This window comes from Caloenas nicobarica, chromosome 21 (assembly GCF_036013445.1).
Source record: "Caloenas nicobarica isolate bCalNic1 chromosome 21, bCalNic1.hap1, whole genome shotgun sequence".
NCBI lineage: Eukaryota > Metazoa > Chordata > Aves > Columbiformes > Columbidae > Caloenas > Caloenas nicobarica.
The window spans coordinates 6195752-6209171 of record NC_088265.1 but is presented as its reverse complement, the minus strand read 5'-3'; the positions used below and the strand labels follow the sequence as shown (position 1 = coordinate 6209171).

At 54.1% G+C, this 13420-nt stretch overlaps 1 protein-coding gene across 3 annotated transcripts; it reads right to left on the bottom strand.

Moving 5' to 3' along the window:
- Nucleotides 1-269: 269 nt before the first annotated feature.
- Nucleotides 270-13142, bottom strand: IKBKE (inhibitor of nuclear factor kappa B kinase subunit epsilon). Of its 3 annotated transcripts, XM_065649431.1 has the most exons (21): nucleotides 13001-13142; nucleotides 12754-12854; nucleotides 11864-12004; nucleotides 11372-11501; nucleotides 10528-10709; nucleotides 10070-10230; nucleotides 9474-9584; nucleotides 8999-9178; nucleotides 8461-8663; nucleotides 8034-8098; nucleotides 7864-7955; nucleotides 7098-7199; nucleotides 5848-5923; nucleotides 5661-5773; nucleotides 5295-5371; nucleotides 5033-5072; nucleotides 4074-4175; nucleotides 2415-2511; nucleotides 1624-1727; nucleotides 1323-1394; nucleotides 270-640 (listed from the first exon to the last, which is right to left on the bottom strand). In XM_065649431.1, the coding sequence occupies exons 2-21, from the start codon at nucleotides 12838-12840 to the stop codon at nucleotides 607-609; spliced, it is 2169 nt and encodes a 722-aa protein (XP_065505503.1). In that variant the 5' UTR covers nucleotides 12841-12854; nucleotides 13001-13142; the 3' UTR covers nucleotides 270-606. The 3 variants fall into 3 exon arrangements, with proteins under 3 accessions (XP_065505503.1, XP_065505502.1, XP_065505504.1); XM_065649430.1 differs by having other exon boundaries at nucleotides 7864-8098; XM_065649432.1 differs by lacking the exons at nucleotides 270-640; nucleotides 1323-1394 and having other exon boundaries at nucleotides 1638-1842.
- Nucleotides 13143-13420: the final 278 nt, after the last annotated feature.

The following is a 13420-nucleotide window of genomic DNA, read 5'->3' as shown; positions in this document are numbered from 1 at the left end:
AGAAATGTACCAAAAAAGAGAAGCCTCTCTTGGCTTCCCATTCCCGTACCCATCAGCAGCCCCAACGTGGGGAGCAGGAGCAGAGGCTGCAGTGGCCACTGTCACCTCCCGGGCCCAGCACTGGGGACATCCTGCACCAGATCTGGTCCCTTGTCCGTCAGGTATAACATCCTCCTGCCCTGGGCTCCTGCCTCCCTCCATGAAGCCTCAGGGAGCAGAAGTGTGTTAAAAGTGGGACTAAGCCCTAAACAAGATTGCAAAAGATAGTTATCTGTCTAGCCTCTTCCACTTCATCATCTGACATGGTGGTACAGAGAAGCTAGAAAAACGTCAAGTCCTTCAAGCACTTTTTAAAAGGAATAATTAAAAAAAAAAAAGTAATAATTTAAAAAAATTGTTGTCAAATTTTCCAAGGCTCAAGGCTTCCAAGCCACTCAAAGCTAATGCTGGTGAACTGTGCAAAAGTGCTGGAGCGGAGAGGTAGGACACAGAGAGCTCCTCAAACATCGACATCAAACATCTCCGTGGCTCCGGCCCCCAAGTGCTGGAAGCATTCCCTGCTGTCCAAAGCCGTTTGCTTCAGCAGCTGCAAATTCACCACGTCTCTCAAACACCGGGAGCGGGGGCCGCCCCGTTTAACCTGCAGGAACAAAATCAAAGGCTTTAGGCTGGAAAGGGGTCACCTGGGCTCATGCAGTCCCAAAGTATAATTTGGGCTGGGCACCCATCTCTGGGCTTGTTCCAGTGTCTCTTCACATCGAAAGCATACCAGACCTTTTCTTATCCCCTTATTCGTAGTGGACATGCTGCAATAACATAGTTGGTCCTATAAGAACAGGGCTGGGGTCAATCACCTCTTTCAAAATCTGATCTGAATCTCTTTGACATTTTGATATGCCTATTCCTACTGTTGATTTGCATTAAGATCCTCAAAAAAGGTTGCAGAGGAAGAAACCCGGGGGGTTTGTCAGCAATAGGATGCTGAGTTTTGCACAGAGTTTCATCCAGAAATGGAAAACACCCACTTCTCCGCAGCAGTGAGCAGCTGCCGGTGCTGAGCAGGAAAAAGGCTGGAAAGAGGGCGTAGACACGACATAGCATTTGCAGGAGATCACGCTTAAACTTCCAAGAACGATAAACTCTCTTCTGCTGCCAGATCATGATGTAAACTTGGTTCCATTAGAACCCCCGTGTGAGCCAGCCCAGGAGAAGCCGTGGTTGTGCTCGGCACGGCTCCCAGGGAGCCCATCGGGACCCACCGCCCCTTCCCAGGGCAGCGCAGGGTGTCAGGGGCAGGAGTTTCCATCTCTGGGTGCTCTTACCGCTCGATGATGCCATTGTTGAACTGGAGATCACAAGTTACCGACCTCATCTGCTCCAGGAGCTCCTGCATCCTGCCGGGACGCAAGCAGCCCCTTACCACCCCACGGTCACCGAGCGGGGACGGCACCCGGCGGGGTGACGGGTGCACAGCGGTGAAGGGGTTAACACAGCCGGTCCCAGCCCTGCGGACACAGAGCCCTCGCCCCATCGCTCACCCAGCTGCTGGTGCAAAGAATGAGCAAGTCCCGCTTGTCCCCGGGGAGCTGGGCTGTCCACAAAACCCTCTTCCAAGTGACTCACCGAAAAGCCATCTCCTGGCGTGCCTGGCTCAGATGGACGGGAGAAGGCGCAGGAGGAACTGGGGCCAAACTCCGTTTCTCCGTCTGGAGAAACCTGTCCAGAGCCTGCGGACACGGAGAGCCGTGACAGCCCCGGCAGCAGCGGCTGTTTGCGGTGTCTGCCCTGGGACACAGCCCCTGGGAAATGCCACCTCCACAGTCACCTCCTGCACATCCACCTCTGCAGAACAAGCAACACAAAATAACCAAAGCACCAGCGCATCTACCAGGCGGCTGCACCGCAGCTTGTCAGATAGTCCGTCATGAGACCTGGAGGTGAAGCATCATCTTTTCTACTGCTGCAATTCCTGTTTATTGGGTAGAGATTCCACAGTGCCACTGCCAAAATTTGACCCATTCCTTGCTCTCCACAGTGGGGGAAAGCAAGATCTCCGGTGTGGATCACTCACAAAAAACTGCAGCAAGATCACAGAACAGTTTGAGTTGGAGGGACCTTCCCAGCTCCCCCAGTGCCCCCCTGCCATGAGCAGGGACATCTGCACCAGCTCAGCTTGCTCAGAGCCCCGTCCAGCCTGGCCTGGGATGTCTCCAGGGATGGTTCAGCCACCACCTCTCTGGCCAACCTGGGCCAGGCTCTCACCACCCCCAGGGGCAACAATTTCTTGTTTAAAAAGCCGTTTAAAACTACTCTGCTGTTTCCCTACTGATGCATGTGTCAGGTGCTGGGAGAGGGGAGCAGCAGCGATGTCTGGACCAGGGGGATGCTGCACAGCAGCATCCGCGGGCACCTACGCTCTGCAGGCAGTCCTGGCACTCCGTCATCTCCACGCTGCAGGCGCTGATGCGGTTGCTGAGCCTCTTCAGATGCTTCTTTATCTCGCAGACTTTCCTAGAAAGGAAAACGATGGCAAAGTTTCCCGTCAATGATCAGCAGCAGTGTGGGTCGTTAGATTTGTGTGTGTGTGTGCTTGTTTTATTCTTGTATCGCTTTCTGCAGATGTTTCTGGACCTAAGTGAAAATCCTGAAGGAAAGCGAGTCACAACAGTGTTGTAATTACGGCTGCAGCTCTGCTAATAGCCACTGTAGGCGAGGTTATCCAAACAACACTAATAGCAAATTAATTAAGGAAAGTGTTGCTTATATGAGAGACAGCTCAAGCCCATCACTTCTGCCATAAGTGTCCCATCCTCTGTCTCCTGTGGGGGACTGAGCATCTACTCAAAAAGGCTACTTGGGTTTGTAGTTTTTTGGGGTTTTTTTTTTTTCACATGGCCTCCTTTCACATTTGAAGTCTATAAAGGCAGAAAAGTTCCCCCTCAAACAGACCCTTCCAGGGCAAGAGGCGAGGCGCGCTGTGAGTTGTATGATAAAAAGGTTTGGTTTGGCTTTAAAAAAAAAAAAAAGGAAAGAATATTTATGGTGAATGGTGACCTGCAGTCCCCAGAGAAACAGCCAGCACACCACAAACCCTGGCTGCCAGCGGGAAGAAACTCGAAACTGAAAGAACAATAAATTAAAAATACCCAGTTGTGACTCACGGCGCCTTCTCCTTAAGGACAGAAAAACACGTACAAAAATAGTCTAGCAAAACACAAAAAGGTTTTTCTCCTCCCTGTGAGCGAAGGTAAATGCCCTGCTTTAGTGCAGATGGGGACTGAGGCTGAAATGGGAAAAGGTGGGGACAGGACAGGGACAAGGACAATGCAGACACTGCCCACTGCTCCTGGGACATTCCTGAGCACCTGAGACAAACTTCTGGCCTGAAAATCGTCCCCCTGGTAAATCTGACACGGGACTACTCCACATCAGAAATAGGCACCACGTCAAAAGCCAGGTTTAATTCTAAGGCACTATAGAAAATCATTCTCATCCTGCCCACACAGGCAGCCCAGGGGAATGGACCCTGCTCTCTAAAAGCAACTTTGCAATAAAAATCAAAATTTCTGCAACATCTTCTTCCCCTCGCTGCCTCCCCTTCGCTCCTGCTCTTTGCATTGTGCTCAGTCACGGCGAGGTAATTTGCTCTTTGCATTATTCCCCGAACGCCGTTTAACAGAAAACCATTCCTAATAAGTAGATCCCTTTGTCTCAATAACAATTTTGTCCTGAGAGAATAACCCATCCCCATCTGGGAGCGAGGAAAGCAGTTGCTTGAATTTGAGCTGCCAGTTTAGGGGGCTTTTTATAAAAAAACCCCCACAAAACCAAAACCAACAACTTGAAACAACAGGGCAGAAAAAAATGGCACAGGGTAAGAACCAGCACATGGAGCAGGATTTCCAGCAGTCACCCAGAGCTGCTGCTTTAAGGTCTTATTACCCCTTTACAAGTCCCTGAGCAGCAGTTACATCTCCATCTGCATCACAGGGAGCAAATTTGTGAGGCCTGATTGTTGATGGGTAACTGGAAAGTCCCCTCTCCCATCCCAAAACCCCGGGAGATGTTGGTACCTCATCCTGCTGCCGTGGAGGGTCAGAGCCTCCTGGTACCGCTGGACACAGTCGTCCTGGAAAATCAACAGAACCTTCCTGGCCAGATGCCCTAAATTCACCCTAAAACCAGGAGAGAAAAAAAAAAAAGAAAAAGAAAACCCACTTATTTTCTTAAATGCATGAAAATGAACATCACAGCTCACATGGCAGGAGACCAGGGGTCAGCTTTACCCCTGAATGGAGAAAGAGGGACTGGATGCTCAGTAGTGAATTTTGCATCAGGAAACATAAAAAGAAAACAAAGCAAGCAAAAGCTAATTGTGATGGAGAGGGGAGTTCTAGGGACCAGGGGAGGGACACCCAGCCAGCCCGTCATCCCCACCCCAGGGCACTTTGAGAAGTCTTTGCCTTGGAGTTTAAAGCAAATGTCCAAGGTTAGACTGAAGATTAATTAACATAAGGGAGCTGGCTGTTAAATTTCACCACCCCTGGTAGATGTTGAAGTGTACTTTTCATTCCTTCTCCGTGTTAAATTCACCAGGTTTCGGTGGAAACCGAAAGGAGGATTTTTAAAAGGTACAAAAGCCAGACATTTTACTCCCACTGAAAGCAGATGTGAAAGCACAGACACGTCCTAAATCCACATCTCAGTGAACAAATGGCTACAAAGGGAATGAGCCACAGCCTGAAATGTGCTTATCCCGCAGCCCAACGCGGGGATTTGGCCCAACAGCAGCTCCCTGGCCCCAGGTCTGTAGAGGTTTTCTGCATCTTCACCTGAAATATTATAACTTGTGGCTTGAAAACTTTGCTCCGAAAGCTTCTGCATTAATGAACCATCACAGAAGATGCTTGTAGGTGCCCCTTAGTTACCCAGGAACGTTTGACATCCCCTTAGAATTTGATCAGAAACACCAAACAGCCGCCTGGCCGCAGTGTGGGGCAGGTCCTAGAAAGGGGAGAGGGTTGGGACTTACTTATCCAGCTTGTGTATTTGTTCCTCGTTGTAGCCCAGCCCTGGGGAGGAAAGACACCAGTCACCACACATTTTCCTCTTCATAACCCAATAAATGGGCAATTGCACAACACACACAGATCACTCAAGGGGCTTTTCAGGGCTGCAGCCCCTGGGACTACTGTCACGGCACAGAAATAACTGCGAAGCCAGCAAAATGAAATAATTCATTTTTTCCACCTGGACAGCCCAGCGACGTTCCTGCTGCAGCTCCTGTCACTTACGCAGACACGTCCTGGCCTTCTTGAACTGCTTGTAGATCAGCTGCATCTTGTCCACACAGCACTCGATCTGCTGGATGCTGAGATGGGGACAGGGAAGGAGCCGTGAGGCCCCGCAAGAGGAGGGGGGTGAGCTCGGGGTGAAATTAGCACTTTGGGGTGAAATTAGCACTTTGGGGTGGAAGCTGAACGCTTCTGCTACCCGCATCTGTACACAGGAACATCACACAATATTCCACACGTGTGCATGGGGCTGTTAGAAGCCGTTTGCAACGAGGGGCTGTGCAGGGCTGTTTGGGACCACGCGGCGACGTCGGCTCAATCCAGCAAAGCGTTGGCAGGGATTTCGCTCGAGCTGGCGCTACAAACCTTTTGTCTTGGTGCACTTGTTGCCTGTGCTTCACCAGTTCAGACAAAATGCCGTTTAGCACCCCTTGGAAGTCGAAGATGCTGTGGGAGCACTGAGATAGCTCATCAGAGACCTGTGGGTGGGGAGGAGAGGATGGAGGCAGCTGCTCCAGACGCTGCGGATGCTCCCGGCCCCGCACGGACTCACCCTCTGCAGTCTGGTCTTCACCACAGCTGCGTCCTTCAGAGCCGGCACCCCGCAGCCTCCAGGAACAGCCTCATACCTGGAGAGAGTCGGAAAATGAACATTCCCTAAGCAGAATATCAGCCAGAGGCAGCCGTCACCTGGGCAGAGAAAATCCATCCCGTGGTGGAGGCAGCACCAGAGTTCCTAGGAGGGCCAGGCTGTGATTTGCTCGGGCAATAGATCTGAATTCCGGGTGCCAGGTCTGAGGCGTAAGATGCAAAGTGCTGATCCGGTAAAAACTCGCCCTGTTTTTGCCCAATTTATTCCAAAATTATTAGCTTTGTATCCGCTGGCTTTACGCCAGGTCTGATGTTTCCTGCCTGCCTGCAGCTGGCACGAGGGTGTAACGTGGAGCCAAGTCAGCAGAAATCCAGCCGCTCCGGCCCGTGGTGGAAGGGATGGATGAGCAGCAGCATCCAGCTGCAGCACCCGTGCTCTTGGCACTGCAGCCCCGCGCTGCAGCCAACGGGAACCGCGTGTCCCTGTCTTTGAGATGAAATGGAAATTAAGAGACTTGCTGAATTGAAAAGAATAAGAGCAACCCAGCAGCAATGAGTTTGCCACTACAACGAGAAAACAGAAAAGCGAAATAATCATGGGTTGCTTTAGAGAAAATGGGTTCAGCTTCCCCTGGGGCGGGGGGAGGTGGGAATGGTGCATCGGTTATGGCAAGGACAGCCCAGGGTTCGTTCGTAATTCAGCCTCAAATGGAACCTCTGGAATGGAAATAAGAGATATCTCATCATGGATGGTGCGGTCGGGTGGATGCCAGCTCAGCGGGAACGCAGCGCGATGTGCAGCTGGTGCCATCCTGTCTGTTATTTTAACTCTGCTGGCAGCGCTGGCTCTTTCTCCCATTCCCACGAGCTGGCAGCAGCACCCCTGGCTCCTTCTCGCACTTATTCTGCAGCTCGTGGGCTGGAACAGGCTGAAAACCCTGGAGCAGGAGCCAGGGAGCAAGGGCTAATTCTGGGCTCCTGCAAAACCACTAAAAACCAAAGCAAAGAGGGAGCAACAGCCAGGGTGGCTCATTTCCTGCAGCCTCCACATCCAGTGAAAAAGCCTCTTATCTTCCAGCTACCAGCTTACTCCTGGAATTCTATTTATTTCTGATTATTGAGGCACCTTTGAGAGTCCCGTATCTTATCTGCAGCAGCCTCAGGGCAGCACTGGTGCCACCTGCATCCCCGCAGCTGCAAAGCCGGACTTACAGCACTTGAGTCTTCACCTCGGAGAGCTGCAGACAGGCGAGCACTGAAAAAGCCCCCCTCTTCTGCTCCAAAATCCTCGAACACTCCGTTTTCAGGTTCCCGCTGCCAAGAGAGAAAACAACCCGTCCAACACGTGCTCCCCGGCAGCCCGACCTCCATCCCAGGGCTGGCTGTGTGTGGCAGGGGTGAGGATGGAGCTGGTGGCTCCTCGGGGGAGAATGGGGCGCTGGTTGCAAGTAAAACTGGGTGCGGGTCCCGGGCAGGGGGGCTGTCACCTGCTGGGCACTGTCCTGCTGCTGCGCAAGAAGCTTCTGCCCCAAATGAGTTGGGTAGGAGAGTGAAAATGCACAATATTATTATTTCACAGAATATACTCTAGTGTGTTATAATGTTATGTAGTGCAATAATATTATACACATTTGTCTATAATAATAATTAATGTCGTTTTCCTCGGCATCTCCTAAACTGAAAAAAACGTGACTCAAAAGTAGCAAATGGGGACAGGAGCATCCTCACAACACTGAGGGTGGTATTTTCATGGAGGTCCAGCCCACTCGCAGCCTGGCACACGTGTCACTTGTCCAGGGGACACAGTGGCCATCGTGCTGTGCTGTTCTCCCTCCCAGTACCCCACATCCCACCAGGTCCTGCACTGTCTGCAAGTGGCTGGAAAACCCCAAGCGGTTTAAATCCCAAGAAACAAATCTCTGGGTGCTGGGAAGGGACAGGTCACCCCCACCCTGCCCGTGGCGGCTCCGGCACTCACATCACCCAGTGCAGAGCTCTGGCCAGCAGCTCCCGGCAGCGCCGCAGGGCCCGGGCGATGCGCAGCGTCTGGTACCCGGCGCCAACCGCGCTCTGCAAAGCAAAGGGCAGCGCCCCAGGATGCACCTCCACGGCCGGGGCTCCCCCGGGGCTGTGGGTGCCCCCACTCACCTTGGCTGCGCTGCAGTCGGCCAACACATCCACCTTGGGGACAAACTTTGGGAAGTCAAGTGCGGCTGGAAAGACAGAGGGTGGGGACGGCGCTTTGGGGAGCCACCGCGGAGCCCCCAAGCTGCGGACCCACGGGGATGTCTTACACCCGCTGAACGAAATTCAGGATTTCGTGCACAAGAGCAGCTGTGATGCTGCAGGCTTAGTGCAGCTCTCCAAGATATTTTGGAAATGTGGACAAAGGCGTGAACCACACCAGCACACGGCAGGGCAAAACTGCCGTGAAACCTCCTAATCCTGCTCCAGCACCATAACCCTTCCACCTCCTGCTGTGCATTGCAGTCTATTAAGATTAAAATCTAAGCAAATCTCTCCTACAGCACCCACCCTCCATGCCATGATGCATCTCCAGGCCAGCGGTACTCACGGTCTCTGTATCTGACTCCTACCACCTCTTCTGGGGGCTCCGCAGTGCTCAGCAAGGTCAGAGGGTTGTGCTCTGTGGTTCTGTAGAAATTATCAGCTTGTAGGTTAGGATCCAACTCATACAGATGACCTTCAAAAAAATATTCTTGTTGGTGAGGGACGATATTTGTTTGCTTGAAGACAGCATCTAAAAACTTGGTGGTACTGAAAGGAAAAAGAAACGAAAGGATGGGGAATAAGCAATGAGGTGAGCACTCAGGTTTCTGTTGCTTTGACAACCTGCTGCCCTCTTCTCGGAGCAAAATATCCCACAAGGTCAGCAGAGCCCCTCAGAAAACCTCCCCGGGGCTCCTCGTGTGCCACAGCAGGAGCTGAGGGTTCCCAGTTAATGCACTTCCCAGCAAAAGCTGTTTTGAGCCGGGTTTGTTTTAACCAGGTTTAACTGGGTGCTCCCCTCAGGTTCACCCACTGCAATGAGGGGCTGAGGCTCCTGAGCTCAATCCCCAAATTCTCTTTTACCACAGCCTCAGCATCCTTACGTGTTGTAGGAGTGGATGTAGATGCGATGCAAGGAAGCCTGCTGCAGGGAGAAGACGTCGACCACAATCCTGTGCAAAATGTCATTGGTTTCTGCAAAAAACTGGTCGAATCCCCAGCATTTCTCCTGGTCCACCTCCAGGATGTTAGCCAAAATGGGGATCAGCTGGTCCTTCAGCCCCCTGCAGCAAAGGCAGAAGAGATGTTTGCACAGACCCTGAGCCAGACATGCAGTGACCCACGGGGCCAGGGAGAGACGCAGCCTAAATTCCTGCACCAACGGACCCTCTGCCTGGTCTTGCACCCTCTTTTCCCAGCTGTAAAGCCAAGACCTGGTGCGAGAGCTGTAAAACCTGCAGGTGAAAAGCTCACCTGCCTCATTAAAACTTCCTGCGCCATCTGAGGAGGGATGTCCCCTCCAGCTGTGGTGCCAGGACAGGAGACCCGCAGGAGGAGCTGAGCACGAGGGACACTCACGTGGAGAGCTGGCAGGTGACGGGCAGCTCGTAGCTCCACTCAATGCTCCCATTCTCCTGTCTCTGGACCCCCGCAATGGCTCCAGGAGGCTTCTCGGTGGTGATTTTATACCTGTTGAAAGGAAATTGTTTGCAGGTGAAAGGAGCCGAGTGTTTGGGAACAACGTCCCTCGGGTTCAGCGAAAAAGGAAAGGGCAGAGCAGGGATGGGCTGGGAAAGACACGACTCGTAGAAAGAATAAAAAGGCGCAGAGGGAAAATACTTCAAGAAGCAGTCAAAAGGTTTCAAGGAAATGTTAACGCTGCCTCTTCTTCCAGCTGTTTAGCCACAAAGTTGCAAGGATGCATTTTGAGGGCAAATATGGTAAATGGGGTCTTTCGACACGCCGCATGTGCACACTCTCTGTACTGCATGGAGTATGGACTCAGCCACGTTTTGGGGCTTTCTAGGCTGTATGGGACTAAGTGAGCAGTAAACTATGGTGCACAGTCCCACCAAGGCACAGCCAGGTTGTCCTGCAGCCCCCAGGGCCACCAGCCACGGTCCCACCTCCCCACACAGCATCACCCGTCCCTCCCAGCCGGACACGGTACCTACATGATCTCCTTGTTCCTGCGAGGTCCTCCAAAGGGGACGAAGGGGAGGCTGCCGGTGGCAGCGTGGTAGAAGGTGACACCGATGCTCCAGAGGTCGACGGTGACACCGAACGCCTTCTGCTGCGGCTTGCGCAGGACCGCTCGCTTGTACATGTCAGGGTGCTGCGGGGGTGAAGAAGAGAGCAGCTTCCAATGCGTCCATCAAGACTTGGACGCCGGGTTGAAGCTGACCATTGGCTTTGGCCTCTTCTACTGCTGGATCCTCCAAACCACCCATCGCCTCTAACTCTACAACAAAAGTGCTGAGCCCCACTTCTTCAAAAAATGTGGTCCCTGTGAAATGGGGCTCTGCAAGTCACTGCTGATCTCGATAAGTTGCCCAGCTGTTGGATGGAAGGATGGGGACCAGATTCCCCCAGAACCCCCAGGGGCTACCAGATGGTGACACGCTGTACTCACGAGATATTCCTCCGTCCCATACACAGACACAAACTTTTCATCATCATCCAGCTCACGGGCGGCCCCAAAATCTGTCAGCTTGTAGATGCTTTGCCCGTCTTCCCCCATGAGCCGCATGATGTTGCTGGGTTTGATGTCTCTGTGGATGACGCCGTTCTCACGGAGGTGGTTCATCCCTGCCACTGGGCACAAGGCGGGAGGCAGCGTTTGTGCACGGGGCTGGCACACTTTGTTCAAATGTAGGGACACGAAAAGGGACAGAGAGGGGACAAGCCACAGGGCCGGTTGCATTTAAATGGGGACCAAGGTGACTGGGGGAATGGAGAGAATGAGTGAGCACACGAGAGGGCACGGCCCTCGTGCTCCCCCATTGCCGGGCACAGCCTGTTCCTGCAGCTGCATCCCGGAGCAAGTCTGCAAGGAATCGTCAAACACTCTTGGCGGGGAAGGGCCCTCCCCAGCTCCCCCAGTGCCCCCCCTGCCATGAGCAGGGACATCTGCACCAGCTCAGGTTGCTCAGAGCCCCGTCCAGCCTGGCCTGGGATGTCTCCAGGGATGGTTCAGCCACCACCTCTCTGGCCAACCTGGGCCAGGCTCTCACCACCCTCAGGGCCAACAATTCCTTCCTCATGTCTGGCCTGAATCTCCCTCCTTTAGTTGAAAACCATCACCCCTTGTCCTATCAAGGAGAAACCCTCCAGCTTCCCCTGGACACAGAGCTCACCACCCCACGTTTGGAGGTGCAATTTCTGACCGCTCAGCCCAGCCCTCACGTCCACAGGGTCCCACCAGCCCCACGAGGTCCCCGTCCAACCATGGAGGGGACAGAGACCCCCGCACTCACCCACACACTGCAGCACGATGAGGAACTCGGACTCAGCCAAGCCAAAAGTGTTCGCCGGGTCCTCCAGCATGTTCAGCAAGCTGCCGCTCGAGCAGAACTCCATCACCAGCACCTTCTGCTTGCTGCTGCCCTGTGGCAGGAGCAGCCATGAGGGCTCAGCTGGTCCCCCATCCCAGCTGGTGGCCTGTCACCACCCCAGACAGGACCAGGTCCCCTCCCTCGGTTAGTGCATCCCCAGGTTTCTCCTGCTCGGACAAACCAGTGCTGGGGAATGTCCCCGCTGCGCCATGCGCCTGGCCAGGGGACAGCGGCAGATCACCGTTGTGCTCCAGCCCAGTGATCCAGTGCCACCAGTGTCCCCAGTGCTGAGGTCTGGTGCTTGGGAGGAGCAGGCAGCCCGGGACCACCGCTCCCCTCCCGCAGCTCTGACCAGTTCCCCCGCGTTACTGGCCCAGTCAGCACGGCGGGTTTCCGAGCTGAGGTCCCGCTTACCGTCTCCTCCACAGCAAATAATTTGACAATGTTTTTATGGTTCAGCTTCCTCAGCATCTCGAACTCTCTCATCTGGACCTCCTGGGGCCGGAGGTAGCTGGCATTATTAAAGACCTTCACAGCAACCAGCTCCCCTGATTTCTAGGAAAAGAGGAAAAAAAGGAGATGGAAGGTGACGCCATCCATGTCGTAAGCAGCTCCATCAGCTCAGGATGCAAACTGTGCTGACACATTTTCTGAGCAGGCATCCTGCAGCCTCAGTTTTCTCCACTGCAAAAGCAAACTGCTGTTATTCACCTCCCTTTGCTTTCTGTCCCTGAAGCCCAGATGCTACAGGGCAGTATGTTTATTCAGCTTCATACAAAGTTTATGGCTGGGGCGGAGGCTGGCAGCTCCCGCCTGCTCTCTCAACCCATCCTCTGAGCCGCCTCTGTGCAGAGACAACTTGCTCAATAAACTTCAAAGGCCAGCGAGGTGGAGAGTCTCTATTCCAACCCCGGCAAGTATTTGCATGAACTATGCAAATCACCAAGGACGGGGTTTTCAAAACCTCTGGGCATTCCCCCGAAATCAGCTCCTTCCCTCCGCGACGCGTGGGAACATCGGCAGCCGGCGAGCGGGACCTGGCCACGAGCACCCCAAAAGCTGCACTCACCCCACAGACCTGAGCTGGTGCCGGTGGGGGGAAGGAGCCAAATGAAAAATGAAAATAAAACCCAAAGCAGCCCCCGATGCTGCCGGCAGCGTCCGCTCTCGATGGGAGCTCCAGCGGGTCCGAGCAAAGGGGAGCACAGGCAGCACAGGCATCCCCACGCCGTGGGGCTGGAGGGCTGGGGGGACATGGGGACGGCTTTTGGGGGGGGGCTGCTCCCCTACCCACCCCCGCTCACCTTGTTGCGAGCTTTGTAGACAGAGGCCGTGGCGCCCTGGCCCAGGAGGTCCTCGGTGCTCCACAGGTAGTTTGGGGTGCTCTGCATCTCCAGTGGTGCCACTGCAGGGGGAAGGACACGGGTCACTCCAGGGGCCTCTGCCAACCCTGTCACCAAAGCCCGGCGTTTATCCGTCCTCGTCTGGTGACGCCCGGGGAAAAAAGCCAGCGCAGGACATTCCCCTTGGCAGGCGCCGCCGGCCTCCTACCTCGCCAGCGCCGAGCGGGCAGCACCGGGCGAAGGGCTGAGCATGGACGGGGCTGTTAGTGCTGGTAAAAGCCACCCTGTCACTGGGAGCTGTCGGGGCTGGCGGTGAAACACTGACAGATGCAAAAAATTAAAAACCAACACCACCAAAAAAACCCAAAAAACGAGCAAACAAACACCGAGCTGCAAGGTGGCGAGAGGCACCTCCCCACCGCGAGAACAGAAACTGATGGGATTGCAAAACCCGCTCGGCAAGCATCAGCTGCGGCTGGAGGAGGAAATGCTTCAACTTCCTGCTCGAGAAAAAAAATTCCCAGAGTTGCAACTGTCCCCAGGAGTGTTGGGCTCCGGGGCCGGGACGGACTCTGGGAACAGCAAACGGGGCTGAGCACGGGCCGGCATGGGGTAGGGGGATGGGAGG

Excerpts from the sequence above, each read along its gene's own strand:
- IKBKE (XM_065649430.1), bottom strand. The coding sequence starts at position 12,840 with ATGCAGAGCACCCCAAACTACCTGTGGAGCACCGAGGACCTCCTGGGC. Across the intron at positions 5,372-5,660 it reads CAAGTGCACCAAGACAAAAG|CATCCAGCAGATCGAGTGCT; the intron begins GTTTGTAGCGCC and ends TCCCCATCTCAG. Across the intron at positions 5,073-5,294 it reads GAAGGCCAGGACGTGTCTGC|GGCTGGGCTACAACGAGGAA; the intron begins GTAAGTGACAGG and ends TTTCCTCCCCAG.